The sequence below is a fragment of the Dama dama genome, chromosome 9, assembly GCF_033118175.1.
Source record: "Dama dama isolate Ldn47 chromosome 9, ASM3311817v1, whole genome shotgun sequence".
Classification (NCBI taxonomy): Eukaryota; Metazoa; Chordata; class Mammalia; order Artiodactyla; family Cervidae; genus Dama; species Dama dama.
This window is the reverse complement of record NC_083689.1, coordinates 34,501,312-34,526,140: the sequence shown is the minus strand read 5'-3', so window position 1 is coordinate 34,526,140 and position 24,829 is coordinate 34,501,312. Positions and strand designations below refer to the sequence as shown.

The following is a 24,829-nucleotide window of genomic DNA, read 5'->3' as shown; positions in this document are numbered from 1 at the left end:
ATTTCCCAGGCAAGAGTACTGGAGTGGGTCGCCGTCTCCTTCTCCAGGGCATCTTCCCAACCTAGGTATCAAACCTGCGTCTCTTGCATTGGCAGGCAGATTCTTTACCACTAAGCTACCAGGGAAGCCCTATAGGGAGAAAGAGGCCCTGCAAAATTGAAGAAGGGTCTAATAAGTGGAGGAACTCAACGAATTTCCAATAATCCAAGCATCAACTCTGATGCCATGATCCTGTCATTAAAAGTCCCTAAGCAACTTTCACATCTACCTTTGTTTAAGTAGAGAAGGTAAAAACATAAAGAGATCACTTGTCCCAAACTAAAGCTTCAGGAAATAAGAAATCGAGGGAAGAGAGAGAGAGGAAAGTGAGAGATTGGAACCAAAAACTGATAAGAGAGGAGAAGACAACAAATAACAAAACTGTTTCTTAAGGATAGAATCCTTTCTGTCTTATATCCAAGATGATATCTTTCTTCTTTTCATTGGAAAACTTCTTTCCTGGGTCTTTCCCAGAGCTGGGGGCCCTCTAGCATACAAGCTGTAGACAAAGCAGGCTTCGGAAATAACCCTGCTCCCATGTTCCAGGTCAGATAGTGCCCCTGCTGTCCTTTTTTTTCTCTCAAACTTTAGAAGCTGGAAAAACTGAGTGCCTGCCACAATTATTAGGTTTTTCTGTCTTCCCCCATTGCTTCGTTTTACCCGTGACCCGGAAGCTGTCTGAATATGAAGGTCAGGCCTGGAGCCAAACTGAAGAGCCCAGGAACCAAACAGCAGGGCTACACCCATTTTCTTCAGGGAAAGTTGTTCTTACCAGACTTTGCCAAGAGGTTGAATCCACACCAAAAACACCTCACTTTTCAACCAATATCTTTCCAAGGGATCAGGAAAAAAAAAAAAAACAACCACTTTTATCTCAAATGTGAAAAGAAAAAAGAAAAGGAAAAAACTTTAGCTAAGAAACTGTATTCCTTTCATAAACAGAAGCTCTCATTTGGATTTCATTCTTTGACTTCTATTTTTCAGCCTTTGTTATCTCAGGACGAGCAAGTAAATAACTAAAATGCCAAGCATATATTCAAAATACCAATAGTTTGTTTTTAAAAATCAGGTACATGAAAATCCTCTAATGTTAACAGCGTTTCCAAATGAATGGCCAAGTCTTTCTTATTGTCAAACGGAGCAAAACAAATGCCCAGATCACATGTAGCAGACTCTTTAATAGTTGGCCAATAGACAGGCTGGATTGGAAAATTCCTTTATGTGGCATCCAGTGATTTCCAAAAACAATTTAATTTCAAACAACGATCCTTCCAGATGTGACATTTGGGTAAAATTGTTTGAAAATACTAGAAGTAAATGTGAAATACCAGTGGTTTTTAGACAATCAAACTGCAATTGTTGAGGTTTGAGACTGAACTACACAGTTATTCCTATATAGTAAAATGCTATTGATACTTTTTCTGCATATGTAGGACATGCCTGGGGGGAATGGAAACTTGATTATACACTTTCAAGCTCAGTCAGTTTGATTGAAATTGTTTTAAATGGCCGCAGGCAAAGTTCTGACTTTGAGAACTGCTTTGGGTCACCCGGATCTCCTTTCCCTTTCATCACCTTCAGCACCCTCTTCTACCCTTCACAAGCCCCGTCCTTTGATATTGTTGGAAGGGGGTTGGGAAAATCTGATAAAATTCTTCATAGAAAACTCTCATAGGACTATTTGCATTTTGAAAGAGGATCTGGGGCGGGGGGGGGGGGGGGGGGGACAGTTTAAGCCAAAGGAATGAGTTTTTGAGGTAGTCCAGAGAGCAGAAGTAGGAATTTTGTGGATTCCTCTTAAATCCCATGCAATGGCTGACTCTGCATGATATTCAGCTGACCATGGATGACCTTCCCCCTCATGTTTCTAGAAGCTGCAGAAATCAAACAGATCTGGAATCAGATGACAGATACACAGTGAAATCACACATCTCTGAACAAATGATTTCTCCTTACCTCAGTTCCTCGCAGCAAGAGGTTAACCATGAGAATACCTGCGAAGAACCTGGGATCATGTCTGACGAACAACCACATGTCAATACCTCCCTGTTTCCTTCACAGTGGCAGTGCAGGCCGCCTGAAGACCTAATGGCTGGGTGAAAAGCAACCTTACCATTTACTAACAGCTCAGTACCTCAGTCTCCTGGTCTGTAAAGTGGGAATACTGCATTTTATCCAGAGCATTATTGTGAAAAGTATTAAGATAAATCATCATTAAGTGCTTACTACAGGGACTGGCACTTAGAAAGTGCCTCGTAATTGTTAGCTGCTTCTTGGTCAGACATTTTCGATATTGGGACATACACAAGGATTCCTTTCTATTTTATATTGGAGTATGGTTGCTTTCCCAGTGGTACTAATGGTAAAGAATCCACCTGCCGGGGCAGGAGACACGAGAGTTGCGGATTCTATCCCTGGGATGGAACAATCCCCTGGAGGAGGGCACGGCAACAGTCAGTATTCTTGAGTGGAGAATCCCATGGACAGAGGAGCTTGGCGGGCTACAGTGCATGGGGCCGCAGAGAGTCAGACACGACTGAGCGACTGAGCCCTCAGGCAAGCTTTACAATATTGTGTTAATTTCCACTGTACAGCGAAGTGAATCAGCTATATGCATACACACATCCCCCCTTCCTTGGATTTCCTTCCCCTTTAGTTCACCACAGAGCGTTGAGCAGAGGTCCCTGTGCCGTACAATCCGTTCTCAGTTGTCTATTTTATACATACTAGTGCATATATGCCAATCGCAAATCTCCCAATCCTTTCCAACCCCTCCTCCCCTCTTGGTAGCCATACTTCTGTTCTCCATGTCTTACACTAGAATTTCTAAGAGGTTTTGCTCTTTTTTCCCTCAAGTATAAGGAAGAAAAACTTTCCCTCTTATTTCCCCATCTGACCTCACGGCATGCTATGATATGCCTTGTGCACTCACCACAAACATTTCAATTATTTGGCCTAATAGAAGGGATAAGGAGTGTGGAAAATCTGAAACAGAAGCTATGGCCCAAATTCTTTATGTTCATTTTGTCAAGCAGAAAGAGGAACACTGTGAATGGAACGACACCCATTCAAAAGGTGCACAGTCACAGAACAATTCCCTCAGGCCTTGGCAGGGTGGTCCCTGCTTTAGACAACCTGGGTTCCAGCTAGAAGTGAGGGAAGCAAAAAATCCTCCAGCAAGTAAATGACTTGAGGGTCGTGCACAGTTCCTGGGTGCTGTTGTGCTCTTGGACTCTCCTGCCTTCATAGAGGGGCTTCTTTTGCCTATGGATAGGTTTCTAGCTTCCTGTCAAGTTCTGTTCTCAATTGCAGAAGTGCTTATATTCAAAGAGAGCAGGGAAATTTCAGTGTGACAATCACTAATATATTGCTGCCTACTTATTTTCTAAAGCAGCTGCCCTACTTCTTAAATTCCAGAGCCAGAGGTTCATTCCTTTGACTCAAAGCACTGATTCCATAGGAAATCCCAGCTAAAATGCAAAGATCCCCTAGATAGGGAGCAAACCATGTCTAGCCACTGGCACATTCATGCAAATTAACTAAGTTTAGCTCATTTCTTAGAAATTAAATAGAAGGCAAATACCTTTGGTTGAGATAAGTGGGACACCCTGAATATTCACTGAAAGGACTGATGCTGCAGCTGAATTTCAGTTCCAATATTTTGGCCACCTGACGCAAAGAGCTAACTCATTGTAAAAGACTGATGCTAGGAAAGATTGAGGGCAGGAGAAGAAGGAGGCGACAGAGGCTGAGATGGTGGGATGGCATCACTGACTCAATGGACATGAGTTTGTGCAAACTCTGGGAGATGGTGAAGGACAGGGAAGCCTGGCGTGCTGTAGTCCATGGGTTCGCAAAGAGTCGGACATAACTGAGAGACTGAACAACAACAAAGTTGAAGAGAGAGTGGGAAAACAGGCTGCTCAGTCACAAGCTCATATGCTTTCAGGGTTTGGCAGCTGCATATAGGGCCATAGCACGTGGTGGAGAGTAGAGTATCCCTGAGAGTAAGTCCCACCTAAGGATATTCACGTTTGAAACTTCTAAGACCATCATGCCAGTCAAATAAAACACGAATGTCCATTGGCTGAAACTGTGCTGAGTCCATCAGTTTACAGTCTGAAATCCAGAATATGAAGCAGAGAGGAGGTAGTTCTATGGTGTAGCCTGGGTGAGATGCTGTAAAGAGGACAGCCTGGTCACAAAGGACCCATTACACGACCCACAGAGTTGTGTAGTTGAGCACAGAGGCCAGGCACACAGGCTTCATGCCGGGGCTTAGGGTAACTCAGCTGCCAAACACCATCTGGATCACCTGTGGGAGACTCCAGAGCATTGAGGCCTTTCTTGTGGGTCAGATATCTGGGAGCCAAAGCTTCTAAGAATTTTCAGGACCACAAAGAAGTCCAGGATCCTAGAGAGGTTTCCCATCTGGAGCACAATCTTCGGAACTAATGAGTGTGAGTTCTAATATATCAATGGGCAGAGAGGTCAAGAAGGCTTACTCTAGGCAGCAAGTCCCTCTCTTCCCTTGTTTCTTGACTAATTTCAAGGGGAATGGACTCTATGCACCCCAGTTAGGGGTCTGTCAACCCAACTTACTGCCTCAGGCAAAGAGCTTAGGGAAAAAATTTAAAATATTTCCCAAATAAAGGTGGTGAATTTAAGTACAATCATTCCCACCGTTAGGGCTAGTTCTGATTCTGTCTCCAGCACAGTGCCTGGCACATGGCCTGTAATCAGAGTGTTCTTCCTCAACAGCAGCATCTGGGCTACACTTGAACCACCTCCTGAGTTGCGGTCCTTTCTTCCCAGTGCGTTTCCAGTTAATGCCAGTCTCATCTGCCGACTGAATCTCAGCCGTGTTTTCAGCAGAGGTCTCTGGTTTCTTTCTGGTCCCAGTGCAACTTCAATATCAATATTTAGAACAATTGCTTTATTGGCTTTCCTGAAGTTGAAATGTCTATGATTCAACCCAGATACGTGCAGAAATGACCAGACTGTGCTCATGACCAGTCACACTCCATCTGAGATACTAAGTGCACACCAGCCTCCAGGGCCGATTCTAGGCCATGTCCTGAGACAGGAGGGCAAGGATTGTCCTGTGCATGCTTTCCCATGGTCACCATTTTAAACTATTACATCTAGTGACTTGCATCATTACAGATTAATGATCACAACTAAGATGATTTGAAAGTGTCTTAAGGTGGGTCACTTTTTCCTATTTGACTCAAAGTGGTGGTTCGGGGCACAAGGACTGTTTCCTTTCCAGGATGTTCCCACACTTCTAGTTTCCCTGATCTCTTTTTGACTCAGGTTAATCAGTATCCACAAATGAACACAGGGCATGTGGCTGTGTTGTTACAGGGATGTTATCATGCAACCTAGAAGGGGAAAAAAGGACCATCAAACTTGCAGTAGTGTTTGTTTCTAAGTAATGTGTGAAATGTGTTACTTGGGGGAAAGAGCCTGGCATTTTATTTACATACATATTTGGTAATAAAGACATCTTTTACATTTCGATATGGCTGCTTTGGCCCAGCCCCACTAAACTAGCCTCTCCAAAACCAGCAAGCTAGATACTTCAATGACAGCAAATAAATCCAGCTAACTGCAGCCTTCCAATGTGCAAATGTGGGAGGTTTCCTTTGTTCCCTGGTAGCAGGTAGATAATTATACCTGTGACCTTTTAGAGGCACAGGGTGGGAAAGCATTTGGGAGGCTGAATGTTAGACAATGATTTCTCAGTCCAGTCACAGTCGGCAACATAGACCCCAAGGAATGGTTCAGTCCATGCATCCCCCAAACCAACTTTTTGACTGTCACTTTTCAACACAAGATGGCTCATACCTTACAAGTCTCATCCAGTTATTTGTGAATTCATTTTTTGGTGAATGCAAGCAAGCCAGGGAAACAAGTCTGAATAAAATAAAACGATCAGGAAGAGCTATCTTATGTTATGGTGGAAACAGACTTGTGCTAAATCCTGTGTTCAGATTATTTTTCCAGGCCTTTGTAACTGAATTCTAGGATTTCAGTTAAGTTGCATCATGCAAGTATTTAACTAATATATTCAACTATAAACGATTGACAAAATAAGATAACATTATTGGAATAATGTAATTTAAGATAGTCAATATTTTCATTTTGCATTGTATATTGATTTTATTCTATGCAAAGCTGTATTCATTCCTAATGTTAATTTTAATGCCAATTACTAACTGGTTATACTACTAAACTGTATTATATACAACACCTTAAATATCATCACCATCAGTCATTTCAGAAAGTAATTTGGACTCCACTTGATTTTTCCTTTTAGAACTGATTTTATTACCTAATCTCTGCCTAAGTTTTGACTCTGAAGTTGATTTTTTTATTGTTTTATTATTCTTATTAAAATGACACAAGTTCATTATAAAAATTCAAGCTGCTATAAAAGTATAAAATTAGCATAAAAATGACCCACAATTTAGGTTGACCTTAGTGAATATCGTTCCAGACATCTGTCTATGTAAATAACATATAGACATGCATATTTTCATTGAAGTGAGGTCATCATATCGAAGTTATTATGATAAAGATAATATATTTAATTGAATTCGACAGTAAGAGCCAAATCAATCTGATGATATTGCTGAACTTCAGAAAAATATTTCTTCACTAAAAGAGTGTTCGTTTTGAAAGGACCCACCAATGTTAAAAAACAAAGATAAATTATTAAAGAATTTGTTTTAGGTTTTCACTCCATATTTTAATATTATACTGATTTAATTGACTGTTTGCCATGAAAGTCGGAGAATTTAGTATCATTAGCATCCTTTCACCTCTCCCTCCCTCCTCAATTTTTGTAAGGTATTTTTCTCAAGACATGTTGTTTCTCTATTCTCTTTTCTAATCATAATTTCTATAGTCATTTTACCTTAGTTCTGTGTTTAAATGGATTCATTGCCAGTCTTATAAATTCATATTTCTCCATATGGTTTCACAGTTTCAGTATTTCTAAGCTTTATTTTTGCTGTTTTGGTTTCATCTCTTGATTGCTTATATTTTATGAATTGATGTTTTTCAAAAGTGTCTGTGTAGTTTATTGACTAACAGGGACGTTTGAGAGAGTAAAAGAGGGCACTATTAATATTAGTCAAGACAACAGGTACATTAGGGACTTTTACACAAAGCAGAACTTAATACCTTCCTAAAGTCAGAGGTGGTATATTTCACAAGTTCTTGCAGGCTTCCACTCAGTACTTTTAGAGGCATTTAAATGGTGCCAAATGATGCCTTGGACAAAGGAGCATCTATTTGAAAGGAAAAGTTTGGCTCTGACCAAAGGCCCAACCATTCCCTTCATGGGACTAACGGATGGGCTTTAGGGAGTCCACCAGTCATTCTAAGTCATATCCATGGTTCTCCATACATGTATGATTTCTGGGGAGATGGCCATTCCACCATTAGATTTTCAAAGGGGCTAATGGCTCCATATATGTTACTAATTGATATTTTACAACATATCTCCCCAAAGTTACATCGTTGGAGAATGTTCTCCTAACTCTCCTATAAATAACACCACACAACTATAATTTCACTTATTACTACTTAGTATTTATTGTGTGGTTAATATAAGAAATGACCAAGTGTAGAGTGTTTCTGATCCTCTGTAAAACTGCCAGTAATAAATTTGTGTGTGTGCTGTGTGCTGAGTCATGTCCAACTCTTTGCGGCCCCCTGGACGGTAGTCCACCAGGCTCCTCTGTCCATGGAATTTCCCAGGCGAGAATACTAGAGTGGGCTGCCATTTCCTACCCCAAGGGATCTTCCCGACCCAGGGATCAATCCAGCATCGCTTGCATCTCCTGCATTGGCAGATGGATTCTTTACCACTGTGCCACCTGGAAAGCCTCAATAATAACTTCCACTTTAGTTTTTAATATCTCTTTCAATAAGGTTCATGCAATAGTAGTTAATGTTAGGACTATTTTTTCCTTCTGACCATTTATTATAGGTCCTTTTATAAGCTCTATTAGCTATTTAGTTGTGTGGTTCACTGTGGTTTTCTTTCTGCCTGAACACTTAGGGAGGTCATTGAAAGCTATTTGAAACGATTTGAAATAGGTATTCTAGTCTAGGTTTTCTGGAACTATGTCCATTCCTCTTCTATCAACACCTCTCAAGGTTATCCACTAAACCACTCTTTTCTAGATCCTTATTCTTTCCCTTTTGACTCCATGTGATATTGCAAACTAAAAACAAATGGATGGATGACAGGTCATCTACACTGATTAGAAGGAAAGCTGTTAAATGTCCACTTCCCTTTGTGTTGCATAGTCTTGGCCTAAAAGATGGAACATGAGGCATTCCTGACAGAGAAAAGACATTAACTAAAGAGAAAAAAAAGGCTGCATGGAAAATAGAATAATAATTCCAATAGTGGCCAGAAAAATGATTAAAAACATATGAAAGTTAGTTGAAAGAAATATACACATATGAAAACTTCCCCTGAAGTGTTCAATTGCCTCTGGCTACATCCAACCTAAACAGACTTTCCCAGGACACTGAAAGAACAAGAACAAAATGCAGTGAGCCCTAATAAACTTGCTATGTGGGAGCATTTATCAATAGTTGCCCCCCCCAAAAAAACAGTTCACATCAGAAATAGTGCTTATGTCGATTCAGAGATTAACTTTTTGAACTATCTTTTTACCCTGATGTTAAAAAAATAATGCCTCATCCCCAAAATATGATCTGAGATGTTCACAGTAAAACTGTTAATCTAATCCTTTGCTCTGCAGAAAATTTAGACAGCTTGGCTTCCTCTTTGCCACACCCCCCTTTCATAACACTTCCTAGAGTTGACTGGCCCTGGCAGTACCGATGTATACAAGCCCCCTGGGCATACCTTCCCATACCCTTGCCTCGCTCAGCTATGCCCGTCACAGTAGCACACTAGCCAAGAAGGGGCCTTCTACTCTTTCCACCAATGATTTGGTCTCTTCTTCATATCTTCTTAATCCCCCACACATCAACTTCCATCTGAAAACATAAAGAGACTGAAGAGTAAAACCTTGGCAAAGAGGGCAGCAGCAGTAACCACAAGTTGATTTTTCAGCTTCCTCTGAAATTTCAGACTGACAGTTGTGAAATTAATGAACAGTAAGAGGGTCTCTTATCTCCGTTCAGACCCATGGGGATGGATTTTTCTCTTCAGCTGTGTGTCTGGGTTACTTGCACTTAAAGCATGGCTTTAAGAGGAAGATGCTCAAAACTTAAGAATATGGAGTAGGTTGCAAGTTCAACTGCAGTTCAACCGCAAATACAGAGCATGGGGCAGGCTTTGGAAAATACAATACAGGACATCTTAGCCTTTTTATGGTATTAATTTTCTCCCACATCCCTGTAAGTTATTTTGTGCATGTCTTCTAGCCTCTGTGTCTGCCTATTTTCTTCTAATTTTTCCTTCCAGAAGAAATCTTATTAAGACAATGTGACATGAAGGTCTTCGTTTATGACCCATACCATTTATTTTGCTTACATGCTTGGTTAAGGTTCATACTTTACATATGGAATTTTAATAAATTCATTATTCTCAAAGTCAAAAGAATAGCTCTCATTTTAAAACTTAAAAAACCTGCATTTGTCTTTCAAGTAAGTAAATATATACAAATAGTAAGGAACTTGTGACTGTTTCTTCTGCTTTATTCTTTCTCGTAGGTCTTGAATTCCCCAAATATTTTTAAAGTCACTCTTCAAGTGTTAGACTTTGCTACATGGCTAATTAGAGGGAAGGATAAAGAACTATTTCATTATTTTGATGAACATAGTGTATTCACATAGGTCAGTATAGAAAGATAGAATAAAAATATTTTTCCTCAAATAATGTGCTTTTTTAAAGACTCAGATCATCCAGGAAGTAAGCCCACTTTCCATTTTGCTTGGTCTGTATTCACTGCAGATTTACTCATCTCGAATCTGTTATTTCTGCTTGGGCATTCAGAAATATAAATGTTTCCTTCTGATGTTGATCTCACCCCGTGCTTTTTCCACTGCAGGTGTAACCCCCAACAATCTTGTTAAAAGCAAACTGATTCTAAAACATGCACACACTTTTCCATGTTTTATGGTCCCCATTGGAGACCACACCGCCAACTTAAGTTGGTTCTGCTTTCATGCCGCCCAGTGCTACTTGAGAAATATTGAAAGAAGTCATTTAATTTCACTGAAATTTCTTGCAGCTCAACTTAACTGGACCTTTCCCATTATTCAGTGAGTATTCTTCCCTAACTGAGTCACTGTAACATTTCCCACAATGCTTAATCCCAGTATTTTTCACTATCCTATTTCCCAGGATTGGAATCTCTTCATTCTCTGAAGATTACTTTGCCTCATACTTAGAAGACTACATTCATTTTATATTAGCTCCACTAGTGCCTCCCTTCTCTACAATAACCTTTCTCTAAATCCATCTATTTTATTTTTCTTCCTTTTTCCCTTTCCCATTTCTACACCCTTGATCCCATCTCCTTCTACCTCTTCAGAGACTTTTTCTATTGATTATCTCTTTTCTCTTAGGACCACAGTTTCCTTCTCTCCTCCCCAAATACTTCTAACAACAACAACAAAGCAAATCTTTAACTCTACTTCTTTCTCAAATATCCTTTATGCAAACCTTTTGAACGTGTACTTCTCTTCTTCTTGACCTAATCTTTAACTCCTAACAGCTTAGTTTTTATTCTTTATCACTCCATTGGAACTAAATTATCAAAAGTCACTGGCTCATCACCTATTGGCCACCACATTTCCCTGCCTTCCTCAACCACCCATTGCTCCTGGGAGCATTTGACAGACTCGATGATACCAACTTTCTGGAACCAGAATTGTTTCCAGAATTGTGAATGGAGTCTTTTGTCTCCATGCCCTGTTTCTTTAACTTTGAACTTGAACCTTTATCTCTTTAGGCTTCAATTTCCCCTGCTCAATCTCCTTATTGTAGATATTCTCCCAGGAATTTTTCTCCACTTATTCTCTATATATTCCTCTAATGGAATTTTTATGGTTTTAAACCTCTTCTCTGTGCAAATAGCTCTGAATCCCACTAATCCTGAAGTATAGGCTTCTGTTTCTTATTTTGGCTGGGCTTATTCGTGTTTAAACTCCACTAATACATCAAACTCAACAGTTCCAAGACAGAATCTCTTTTCTCTCTTTCCCCAACCTGTCTTTTCCAGTTTCTCCCTTTCTGTAACTGACATCACCATCTTCCCTGTCATCTAGAATAAAACATTGGTGTTTTCTTGGACCCATGATTTACTTGGGCTTCCCTGATGGCTCAGTTGGTGAAGTATCCACCTGCAATGCAGGAGACCTGGGTTCAATCCCTGGGTTGGGAAGATCCCCTGAAGAAGGGAACAGGATACCCACTCCAGTATTCTGGCCTGGAGAATTCCATGGATTATTCCATGGGGTCACAAAGAGTCAGACATGACTGAGAAACTTTCACTTCACTTCACAGAGCCATGAATGCTCAAGCTCTCATAGATATGCTGCCCTGTTAGTTCTTTTAGATACTTTACAGCCACACAAACTTTCCTGAATTGAAGTTACAGGCTATTTCCCTGCCTCTCTGCTTCCTATCACTTACAAAACAAAATCCAGATCTTAGCATGGCATTCAAAGTTGTTCATGGCATGGCTGCAGCCTACTTGTTCGGTTCTAGTTCTCGGTGCTAGACTGAGCATCAGGCAAACTGAATTATTCACTGTTCTCCGTAATCACCTCCAGATTTCTGTCCATGGGGCTTTGCTCATGCTGTCTTTGCTCAGCACCCAAAAGTTTCCTCCATCCTTTCCAGTCTTTTTTTTTTGAACTTTTATTTATTTATTTTTGGTTGCACTGGGTCTTTGTTGCTGCCCAGGCTTTCTCTAGTTGTGGCGAGCTGTGGCTACTCTTTGCTGCAGTGTACAGTCTTCTTATTGCTGTCCGTTTTCTTGTGAAGCATAGGCTTTAGGCACACAGGCTCAGCTGTTGCAGCATAAGGGCCCAATAGTTGCAGCTCATGGGCTCTAGAGCACAGACTCAGTACCTGTGGCACATGAGCCTAGCTGCTCCACCGCATGTGGAATCTTCCTGGACCAGAGATCAAACCTGTATCCCCTGCATTGGTAGGCAGACTCCTATACACTGTACCACCGGGCAAGTCCCTTCCCAGTCCTTATCATCTAAATTTTGCTCATTCTTCAAAGGCTACCTCCTTAAAGCTTTTCCTGATCTTCACAACTGGAAGAAGATTTCCAACATTTCCAAACTCTGAATTTAATATGTTTTAATAATATAGTCATACTATTTTCATTGGCTTAGTGTTTATGTGAAAAAATTTCCCTTCCTTTTACTTGTAATCTGTTTGTGTCTTTATGTTTACAAAATGTGTTTCATATAAACAACATATAATTGGGTGTTGCTTTGTTTTATCTAGTCTGTCAACCCATGCCTTTTACGTGTGTTCTTTGGTCCATTTATATTTACTCCAATTACAGATATATGTATGTATGTATGTGTGTGTATATATATATATATATATATGGATGGATATATATACATACACACAAAGTGGTAGACTTTATTCTACATATATATATATGTAGATTTTACATGTATATATATATATTCTACATGTATATATATATGTAGAATAAAATCTACCACTTTGGAGTTTTAATCACATTTGTTCTTCCTGCCTTTTTTCTTTCCTTCTTTTTATTTTTATTTTTAGATCCTCTGTTCCTCTCATCTTATCTTTGTTTGGGTCATAGTTAACTCATCAATCCTTAAAAAAAAATTCTCTCTTCTCATTGATTTTTTCACTTATGCCTCTTGGCATGACTTTGTACTTTAGTGGTTATTATAGACACCAAAACACACATCTTTAGCACATCACATTCTATGTTTAAAAAATTAAGAAAAATATCTAAGAATTCTATGACAATCTATTTCCAATTTTAGTCCCTATAATTTGTGTTCTTGTTTACTCTGACTTTACACAAAAGAGAATATAAATTCCATATTCTTTTATTATTTTTCTTTAAAGAGGCCATGGTCCAAAGCAATTTTGTCATATACATGTACAAAAATACACACACATATGTGTCATATATATGTATTTTGTCATATATATGTATAGTGTACTGCTTTTATTTGGGACTAGTACATGGCCTCTAGCTTTACCATCACAGTTAGGCAGGCCCTATGTTCCTGAATTGGTGAGGGTTTCTCTCAATGTTCCTGCCTCTCTCCAGTGTTGGCCTGTTACCGCATTACTAGGTATAAGACCCAGTGGGTGGGAAAGTGTATATAGATGGTACCTGTATGCTGCACGTCAGAAGAGTTCACACAGCTGTCCTGCCCTTATTTCTGTGGCAGACAACTGTTGTTTCTAACTCCTGTAAAGTTGGAGTGTGGGAGGTTTTGTTTCTGCTGATCCACCCTTAAACTGAGGCAGTGTTTTTTGGTTCATCAGTTTACCTTGCAACTTTGAGTATCCAATGGCTTAAAAATTTCTGATTTGTTCTCATTATTGAGGTGGGAGAAGTGTTTCTTGTAATGTTCTATATCCTAGACAGAAGCAGAAACTCCCTATTGGGTTATATACGTAAATCTTCCTCAGATTTGGTTCTTCCAGAAACAAAGGTTAAGAAAGGACAGGTGATCCCAGGAACCTCAGTCAAGTAGTGAAAGAAGAAACAGGGAAGAGAAGGAAGTGTGTTAATGAGTAACTGTGTTGCAATCCCACTGGGGACTTCTGGAGGAAACAGCCTAAGTGGGCAAGCTGGGTCTTTGTCCCCCAACTCCCATCTGTAATGGATTAGTTGTCCTGTCTCTAGGTGAAGTCTAAGCCAGATCAAAAAAAGCAGAGAATCACAGGTGCAGCAGAAGCATTTTACATGAAGGAATGAGAGAGAGGCTGCAACAGTGTCCGTTAAAAACTCTGTGCCTGTAAGGACATTTATTTATTTCTCAGGCATATTGATGTACTGAGAAGACGATTCATACCTGATTTATCTTTATATTCTCCAAGCATGGAGAACAGTCAGAAGACAATCAATCAGTATTTATTAAATGAGAAAATACCTTTTATGAAGTACCAATATGTAAAATTCTGGCTAGTTCTTCATTTCCTATTCTTCTCCAAAAGCAACATCCTCACCCCCACCTCAGTCACTCAGACAATATATTTTTCTCTCAACTGCTAAAAAGGTTAATCTCACCAGAATGTTTAGATTTTTTTTAAATGTATTGATTTTTCTAGCTAATTTAAATACAGTATAATGTAAAGGTATAATTTCAAAACCTGCTAACAGGCATTTTGTATTACTTGCAGCCAACAATGATAAGACGTCCACCAACAGTTGTTTGCTATATTTGTGGTCGTGAATATGGAACAAAATCGATTGCCATTCATGAGCCACAATGTCTGAAAAAATGGCACAATGAGAACAACTTGTTGCCTAAAGAGCTAAGGAGACCAGAACCAAAGAAACCAGAAGTCAGGACCATTACTGGTAAGTTTTTGGAAAACAAAAGACTTGACTGTATAAGGGAAGACTTTCCTCCCTAAACTTAAAAGAGTAGAGGTATTCTTTTGTTACTTGCTCAAGCAACTGACATCAGCAACATTTACTGTCTTGGCCACAAGACAGTGGCCAACAGATAAAACAGTTCGAAATGCCTGATCAAAGGGTTGTTTCCGGATGCTGAGACACAAAGACGCTGTATCCTGGCAAATGGTACAAGGCGAGGGACTCACTGAAAATTGCTGTATTTCCCAAAAGTCACATTCATATATCATCAAACACAATACCGTACAAATGTGAAGCTTAAGCTTTGGGGACATCTAGAAACATGTTTTCAAAGATGAATATGTCTTAGTGTTCAAAGAGCAGGGGTTCCAAAGTGAAACGCTTACAAGGTCCACTGGTCAGATTCCACAATTGAGCACATTTGTCCACGTGTGGAAAAAGGGAAGGTGGGAACCATGGGGAACTGAGAGCACTGCCTCTCTCTAAAGGAGACGGCTGCTACCCAATTCCAGCTGGTGTTATCCTTAAGAAACTTAGCCTTAACTAACTTAACTTCACTGCGATGTCTCTTTCAATAATACAAAAGAAACTGGAAATCTTGACTCCTATATGAAATGTCCAGATTTTAAAAATTTTGCAGTGAATACTTTGTAAAGCACTGCACAGGCCACATGAAACCTGAACTTAACAAACTGTCATGTGTGGCCTCATTACAGAACCTTATACTTACTCATTTAGGGTGAGAATGAAGTAGTTCAGAGAATTTGCCATGCCAGCTCAGACTTTGTCATCGTCTACCATTGTCAGTTTCTCCATTGATCCTGTGATTCCTCTCGAAGGAAAACCATTCTTGGTTTTAAGAGAAGTATCATTCAGTTAATTGATTCTCTTTATGTAACCATAGATTTACATATCCAGAAGGTACCTTGGAAGCCATTTAGTACCAATTAGCTCAGAACACTCTTGTTAGACATGTGACCCAAAGAGAGTTTTCTAATAACCCAGAGAGTAGAATCTAGATTGTCATGATAAAGTCCTAGGCTACCAGACGACTCAAAGTCCTTGCCAAAAGGAGAACTCTGCATGCAGGTGGGAAGAGAGCTCGAGATGAAAATATCCATCTAGTGAAATTAGAACATTTGCTCACAAAGAGATTGTTTACCTCTTTGAGACTCTCTTCCCATCATTTCTCAACTGATAAAAAATCTGTTTCCTTCACTCCTGATCTTCATCACTTTCTCTGCTTGAGCAGAGTTATCACAATTCTAGAAAAGAAGAGAAACTACTGGTTTGAAAGCCCTGGAGGGTTCACCAATCTCTTGATTGGCTACAGATGGAAAAGCCAGGTCCTATAATTGCACTTTCTGCAATTTTCCTCTTGGCTCCATGCTACTGTTCTTAGGGCGCCCTTCCTCTCTGGGTGAAGAGAATTCCCATTACAAAGTAAAGGCTCTAAAACTTTTAGAAATGTGATGACTCATCTTCAACTTTCCATGAATACTTGGGAATTTCTGAGCCCATATTAAAACTCATGAGTAAAGAGAAAGTCAGTACCATTCTTTTTTTAACTGGTTTAAAGCACTCGAAATATACATTCATATCCTGCATAGATAGTGACACTTCCTTTATCCAAGGGAGAAATACTAGATGGTCCTGTTGTGCTAGAGTTTAATTTCCCATGGAGGATAAAAAGAAAAAGAACATTAGTAGATTTGCTAAAGAATCTAACATTGGCTATGTTTGTATGAACCATAGATAGAAAAATCATATGAGAACTGCCTGAGCTTTAGTGAAAAAAATATATGCCGTGAAAATAATTTTTTTTAAACTATGTGATACATTTTTGAGTGCCTGGCTACATTTGGGAGGGTGCTTTTTTGGGGAAATTCTAAGACATAGTCAATTTCATGTACCAAAGCCATTCTATTTAAATAAGTTTTATTAAATCCCACACTGTTTCTCTAAAATAAAGCCATATGCCCTTTTTCCTACGCTCTGTCAATGAAGATTATACATCTCTCAGCTGTCTTTGTTGCTTTCTTAAGGACACTTCTTTTTGTCAGCTTAACTATCCTGTTTGCATTCTTCACTTTAATTACTTAAAGAATCTCTGAGTTTATGGCCATAAAGAGATGATAAATTTTTAGGATATAATTTGTCTTAAATTCACTTTCAACTGTCAGTTGTGGCCTCTAAAAACATTCTGAAAGATTACAGAAGAGGAAAATAGAGACATGTTCTTTTTCTTTTGAAAGCTTATATTTAGAGTCAACTGAAAGAAAGCCAAAAGTTATATTTGCAGATAATAATGTGTAAACAAAGATGTTAATAATTAGTGAAGAATGCATATCACAACACATAAAACAATGTCTTCCCCTTTTTAAAATTCGAGGACTGAAAAACCTCTGGTTCAGGGCTAACGGTTCTCAGCCCTTAAAAGACTGAGCAGCACTTTTTTTTTTTTTTTGGCAAAAGTAATATAATTTGTTTAAAAGCCTCAGTCAACAGGTATTTCCTGAAAATACTTTCCATAAAAAGTAGAGTATGGTTCTCCAGAATGAAAACTGATCCATTTTCCCATTTTCTTTTTCTTTTCTTTCTTTGTTCTTTTTTCCCCCTCTGTTTTTCTTTAACTTTTCAGCCAAGGGTTTCTATGATCTCGATGCCTTAAACGAAGCTGCTTGGACAAGCGCCCAGAGCCAGTTGGTTCCCTGTAATATTTGTGGGCGTACCTTCCTGCCAGACAGACTGATTGTTCACCAACGATCCTGTAAACCAAAAGTCGCCAAGTAAAGCCCTTTCTCCCTACGAAAGAGTTACAGGCATTAAATCCTTGGGAAAGAGTTGGGATATGGGGGGAAGGAGGGAAAGTGGGGGTGGAGTCGGGGAAGAAGAACTGGAATTGACCACAGGCCGTGGAGCAGAGGACGCCCAGCTCCGGTGGCCTGCCGTGACCGCTGTGTCACCGCTTTGAACAAGCAGCCGCGTGCGTGTGCCTGGACACGCCGCGGGCCTCTCCGGAGACACGGGGATCGGGCAGAATGACACGTGGCCGCGCCTCTTCAGAGCTGGCATTTTTATCTCCAGGAAATCTCCGAGCCAGCTGTTGCCATTTTTTCTTCTGGTCTGTTTTCCCCGAACAAGATTCTGGACCTCACCGCTTAGGACTATATTATTCAGTGAACAGAGATTTTAGTTGGGGGGGTGACTTCAGGCAACTATTTAGTCCCGAGAAAAACTGGCTTCCCTCCCATCCCTGTGCTCTCTGAAATAACGTGCCCCTCCCTGCTTTTTCTGATCCAGGGAAATGTTTTTAATCGACTCAGTGAGTGGAATAATTCTTTTCTGTACAAAATTGTTCAACAGGAGAGATATTTCAAAAAAAAAGAGCTAAGGGCTTAAAACACTAGAACCGTACAATACTCTTACTCCCTCGGTGAGAAATGCTACAAGGAAGATGCAAGATCAACACCGGCCTCCTCTGCTTCGAGATCGCGGTGGAGATTCATCACCTGGTGGAAACCGGCTCCCTCCACCTAGCGAAGAAGTCCAGGGAGAGTTCCTTTCCTCTGCCCTCCTCGGGCCTCATAGGTGCTTTATTGTTGAGGTCTAAAAGCCTGCCAGCAAGTTCTGTGCCTCCCCACCCAGGGTCCATGCACAGAAGGTGGCTTGTGCAGCTGCTCTGGATTTGAGTCCTTGAATGTGTATTTAGAGAGGCGGGGCTCTCCTGGGAGGAGGCCAGTGCCTGGGAGGGGCTCTGCCCAGGAAATTCTGCTCCCCCGGGCCGCGCTGCTTTGCCCGGACTCCCAGCAGTTTTGCTTGATTTCTTTGTTCATTTAATGGCTGAATTTCAGGGCCATTCCGGATCCACCAGGTTCCTGCAACCCTTGCATTCATGACCTTACACAGCACAGTTAATTCCAAATTATACAGGCAAATTTATTTGACCTAATAATTTGGTCATACATCTGCCTATTGTAAAAGGCGAGGTTAGGAAAATTGTGCTAATTATTCTGTTTTTCCTGCCTGTTCTGAAGGAAGCCAGAGATAAACTTTTTTAAGTCTTTTAGATATCCCCCAAAAGATTAGCATCTTGTAAAAGAGACCCTTCAATGACTTGTAGTTGATGCTTTAGTTCTTTTATTTTGTTAACAAAAATGACAATAACATCTAATATGTAGAGCATGTACTGTGGATCAGGCAATGTATCTAGTGCTTTCTGTATATCACTTTATGTAAATCTCACATCAACCCTTCATGTAGATATAATCCTTATTTTACACATGAGAAAACTGAGACTAAAATAGCCAACTCAAGGTCACACTGAACTTGAGTTAAGGGTTGGAGTTAGGAAGCAGACTTGAGACTGCTGGACTTCCAAATCCAAAATCTCATCCATTGCCATTTGTGTGCCACATGCCACCATTAATAAGATTAACTATTATGACACAAATTATCTGACACATGGAGAAAGTTTTGTACAATGTTTAGGAACTAAGGGAATTAGGATGTTTGCAGTTCAGCTGCTAGTCTGGATTTATCTTAAACCGAGGTGAAAACAGTTTGCAGAATTCAGAGTGCAGTTTGAATTGCATTGTATTCCAAAAGCCACTTCTGCATTCTGCGAATAATATTCAGAAGTCAGAGAGCAAGGGAAATGAAGGAAGAGTTCTGGCCCCAACTTTAAAATGAGTGGCCATTGGGGTCATAAAGGTTCTTGGGCCCTTTGCTTCCAAAAGCATGAAAAAAACAAAACAACTTCATCTGTAGGAATTATTAAATCTGAGTTCTTGAAGTGGTTGAAAGAAATGAGCTCTTATACGAAGCACTGCTCCCACAAGGAAAAGCTTGAGAACATTAAAGTGCTGACGGAGGAGCTTCCACCTGCTCCACCTGAGCTGGCCTGCAAATGTTGCAGGGTATCAAATGTGGAGAAAGCTGACATCAATCCAAGGGTTCCCGTCTTTCACCAAGTCACATCACTGAAGTCTCGCCATCAACAGGAAAGAGCTCACCTGCTCTTTGCCATCTGCCCTTCCCCCAACTCATTCACAGCTGTGAAGATACTTGTACTCAAAGAGAAATGATCTCTTTAACAATGGTTGGCACATCCGTGAGCTGTGAATTTGAACCTTGAAATGGTTCCCATAGACAGTCCCCTTGCTGATGAAGAGCAGATACTAGGTGAAGGTCCTTGGAGCTCTTATGCTGGCTCAGGCAGTTATTGGTCTGGGATGCTGGGATGTAATGTTATTCTGGGCAATACAGTTCCCTTTCAGCTCTGGCAACTGGTGCCACACAATCTCTAATTGAATTCCCCTCTAGTTGAGCTTATGGGAAGAATTCCAAGATTTCTTGATGCTCACTTGTACATTGAACCCACATTAGTATTGCAGGGCATGTATTATCAGACGGGAACCCTGGAGATGAAACAAGCCTGTCCTAGTAAGTGGTTTGGAGGGGGTGATGCTCCTCTGGTGAGTAAACATGGAGATCTGTTAGAGCCCTATCGTGGGACCTCCTCTTCAGGCAAACTTGGAAGTATTTCCCAGTGGGGTCCCAGTATCTCCAAGGTAGTCCCCAGATGACACAAGATGACATCAGCCTGGGGAATATTGGCCTGAGTCTCAGAAAAAGAAGCTGCGACCGACAGGCAGACCCATTTGTTAGCAGGGAAGAGAAAGAGGGCAAATATCCAAAGTCTTCCTTCTCCTAAAAACCTGAAAACAGCCCTGGGTTTCTCTGAACTTCTCTGCTTCTGACATTAGCAGTGTTTCTTCTTTACACCCCATCTAAACCAACTCATATGGCTTTAATCCCACACCAGGCCAGGCCAGGAAGTTCAGCCCTTTCCTTCCTCAACCCTGAGGGGCCCCTTCCCTTGCTCTGGTGATGGTCCACCCTCCTTTATCATTTATTACTTCCCTCCTGACTCTCTGTCTGGCCCACGTGAGCGGCTGTGCCTGTTTCTGCTGGCCCTGCCCAGTCTCTGTGAGCCCTGTGGCCAGAGATGGAAATGAGGTTTTCCTGCACTTGGAAGAAACAGCACACATGAGAAGCAGTTGAGGTTCCAGTGGGGGTCAAATTGGGTAGAGAGAATTACACCAGGAAAAGCACTGCTAATTTAGCATAGGACGGTACAGTTTTATGCTTAGTTCTTTTAAATTTTTATTATGAAAATATTCAATAGATAACAACTTGCAGGGAAAAGTATAATGAAGTCTTCTATCCTCCACACCCAGGTAAACTTAGTTGAAAACCTGCTAAGATTGAATCCAAATGGTCTACGTTTCAACTACTGTTCTTTTGGATATGTGGTGGGGAGAGGTGCTGGGAACACAAGATTCTGGAGTGCCTCTGATAATGCCTTTTAATTCTACTTCTGGAAATATGAGATTAAACCCACATGGCTAGAAAGCAACCACAAGTGAAAAAGTGAAACCTGGCCTAGACATCACGAGTGCTAGGTCCCATCATTGATTGACATTGATCACCTATAGACCAATGTTTTTCAGGTGATACTTAACTGAGTCTGTTTTCAGCAAAGTAATGGCCCCAAAGATGTTGGCCCCTAGTCCTCCAAACTTATGAATATATTACCTTACATGTTATATTACCTTTGCAGATATAGTTAAGGTTATGCACCTCGTCATGGGGTGAGTATCTTGGATTATCTGGATGGGCCCAATATTATCATGCCATTAATAGTAGGATAAGAAAGAAAGAGGATAAGAGAGATGACAGCATAAGAAGGATCCAACACCCTGTGGCTTGTTCTGATATGTAGGGAGCTATTGCAGTGACCAGAGAGAAGCGTCTCCAAGTTAAGGGTAGCCCCAGCAGGCAGCCAGCAAAGAAACTGGAACCTCTGTCCTATAACCACAGGAACTGGATTCTGCCAACAACCTGAATGAGCAAGAAGACAGTTTCTCCCCTGGAGCCTTCAACAAGGAACACAGTCCCACCAACAATGTGTTTTTATCTGGTGAGTCCAAGGTTGAACGTCTGACCTACAAAAGTGTAAGAAAATAAATGTATGTGGCTTAATACATTAAGTTTGTAATCTATTATGGCAGCAGGCAGACCTCAGAGATATTTATTGTGCATTTGGTTCCAGACCACCACAATAAAGTGACTATCACAATAAAGCAAATTACAGAATTTTTTTGGTTTTTTTCATGCATAGAAAAATTTGTTTACATTGTAGTCTGTAAGTGTACAGTAGTATATCTAAAAAAGCAATGTACATATTTGATATTTTTTAAATACCCAAATGCCAAAACAACTACAAAAAAAAGCATCAAAGATCATTGGTCACAGATCACTATAACAAGTATAATAATAATTTTTAAAAGTTTGAAATATTGCAAAAATTACCAAAATTCGACACAGACATGAAGTGGGCAAACACTGTGGGAAAAATGGCAACAGTAGACTTGCGTGACGCAGGGTTGACACAAGCTCTTAACTTGTAAAACAAAACAAAAATGCAATATCTGAGAAGTAAAATAGGCGAAGCACACTAAAACAAGGTGTTCTTGAATGTGACATAGGGTAGGACTCCCAAATCTTGAGAAGTAGAGTCCTTAAATTCATGCAAGACACTGGCCGTCTCCACTATTTGCATTAGTGAGAGGGCCCTGTAACCAAAGCCAGTAGGGTCAGAGATCCCAATGAAAACTGGCTCCAAGATTTGTCACTCCTGAAATACACAGCTATTTCACAACATGCTCAAAATCTGGATGCCAATTTTTAATGTTCTGTTAATATTTTAAATCATAAAAGTGACTCTGGTATATGTACACACTTGTTCAAAAAATAATAAATGGACAAATGCAGTTGAATTATTTGACAATTGACTTTTCATGCCAATGACCCTATGACCTTGTCCTTTCCATGAACATGAAAAGAAAATAATTGTATAATCTGAAATGATAGAAGTTTATAGCTATGGGGATCTCTAAATAAGGTACTAACTAAGAACAGTCAAAATGTTCAAATGCTATAAGTGCAGGTATGGCTTAAATCTCAACGTTCTCTTATGATCTTTACCAGGACTTTTCTGAGGGGCCATGGGCAGGCTGAACTGTCAAAGAAATGTGCTAAAAGTACCTGATTTGAGGACCGGCATTCAGCCAAATTGTCAAGCAAGATGTTTGCCTTAAGTGCCTTCACGTCCTGTCTTGGAACATCTTGAACTCTTCCCTCCTAATCCTTTCAAGTTTTCTCCTGGATCTTGCTGTCTAATCTTCCACCCATGACTGCCGGGACTTCTGTTTCTGTTAGAGAAAAAAAAACCAGGTCCTCACCCTCCAGATATCTCTCCATTTCTCCCAGTCTACCTTCCCACATTCCTCTTCCCGTATCCCCTTCTCGACTTTTCACCAGCTATTTCACTGGAAAGAAACTTGAGAATGTCATCCACATTAAGGGATTCATGGAGGCTGATGGTTTAATGTGCTATCTCCTTCAGATGACATGGTTATTTTAAAAGACGTTTCCTAGAAGTATGTCTTTATCCAAAGTAATGAAATCCATGTGGTGAAATTTTAAACAAAATGTTGGAATGGAAGTCAAAGGGCATGGGGCTTGGGCGGGCCGCTCCTTGACCCATAATGACCCTTCCGAACCACACAGACCTCTGTTAACTCCACACCTGAGTAGTGAAAGTGAAAGGGAAGTCGCTCAGCTGTGTCCAACTCTTTGCGACCCCGTGGACTGTAGCCCACCAGGCTCCTCCGTCCATGGGGTTCTCCAGGCAAGAATACTGAAGTGGGTTGCTGCTTACAGCTGATATTAAGGTAGGCTAAGCACTGTAACGAACAGACCAAAATATTCTAACAGCTGGAATAAGACAAGTTTATTTCTTGCTTTAAAAAGAGCCCTGGGCAAGTAAGCAGTTTAGTGGGGTGTCCCTCCTTCATGACATCATTCAGGATCCCAGGCTGATGAGATCTCTACCACTTTCAACATGTGACATACAAGTTGCCGTGGGAGGTCCTCTCTTTTCAGCTCACATGGCGAGAAAGGGGCTTCCCAGGTGGTGCAGAACCTGCCTACCAATGCAGGAGACAAGAGACCCTAGTTTGATCCCTGGGTAGGGAAGATCCCCTAGAGGAGGGCATGGCAATCCACTCCATTATTCTTGCCTGGAGAATTCCGGGGACAGAGGAGCCTGGCAGGTCCATAGGGTTGCAAAGAGTTGGCACAAGTGAAGCGACTTAACCTGCAAACACCCACATGAGGAGAAAAAGCGAGAAGTTACCCAATCAGCCTGGAAGAAGTCCTCCTCATCTGAATCTCAGCCACATGGCTGCATCTAAGTGCAAGGAGGTCTGGACACTGTGTTCTCACTGCAACAGCAGGAGGAACAGTGACCAGGGATGGGGGAGCGGGGGGGGGGCAGTAATTAGGAGTTTCTGTCATGAGCTCGAGCATAAATCTCTTCTGGCTTCTTGTTAGGGAACCACATTCCCTCTTGTGGTAAATTGACAGTATTTGGGCTGAAATTGTGGGATAAGAAGCTGTTCTTACCATCAAGGCAGACAAGGTTGGTAAATAAGGCAAAAAAAAAAAAAGATAAAACTTAAAAAAATTATAGCCATTTTCACATACCAGAAATACCAGCATCATTTAATATTTGAAGAAAAGATTGTTCTTTTTTTAATATTTGAGGAAACAATTTTAAAGGCATTCTTGATATGAAAAGATTAGTCTCATAAGGGTAGTTGGGGCAAAGAAAATTGTGCTAAAGAATGTGAATGGCCATTTTTATGGTGGACAGAGCTCAAACTTTGAGGAAGGATTATTGAGTACACTGATTTTTCATTCTCCTTGACAACAAAAGAAATTGGAATTTGGGGCTCATAACCAGGTCGAGAGGAACTCCCACCTGTTGGGAGTTCTGAACCATAGCAACACCTCCGCCAGACAGCAGGTAGGGGTCACCCTACATGGAGACAAGGCTAGTGGACTTAGGCGCAGTGACCACTGCTGCTGAATTTGAAATGTCCCTTTCCTGCACTCTAATTCTGTATGTTATCTTGAAGCCTTCATTTTGTCTCACCTCAACTGGCTGGGGTGCTGGGTAGAGTTGTGAAGTGAAAGAGGAGCCAGTGTCTACACATGGACAACCGTGAAGCTTCAAGGAGCACCCAGGGAGCAGTAAGGAGCCACAGATGGCAAGCAACAGCCAAGACAGGTGTGTAGTCTTCTTTAATCCT

General features: G+C 40.7%; 1 protein-coding gene across 1 annotated transcript in view; it reads left to right on the top strand.

Moving 5' to 3' along the window:
* Window positions 1–17,424, top strand: part of LOC133061320 (zinc finger protein 474) — a 73,305-nt gene extending 55,881 nt beyond the window's left edge. Inside the window, exons 9-10 of the mRNA XM_061149331.1 lie at window positions 14,408–14,588; window positions 17,248–17,424. Of these exons, the coding sequence (XP_061005314.1) occupies window positions 14,408–14,588; window positions 17,248–17,399 (333 nt within the window). The 3' untranslated portion in view covers window positions 17,400–17,424. The remainder of the gene's footprint in view (window positions 1–14,407; window positions 14,589–17,247) is intronic.
* The last annotated feature ends 7,405 nt before the right edge of the window (window positions 17,425–24,829 follow it).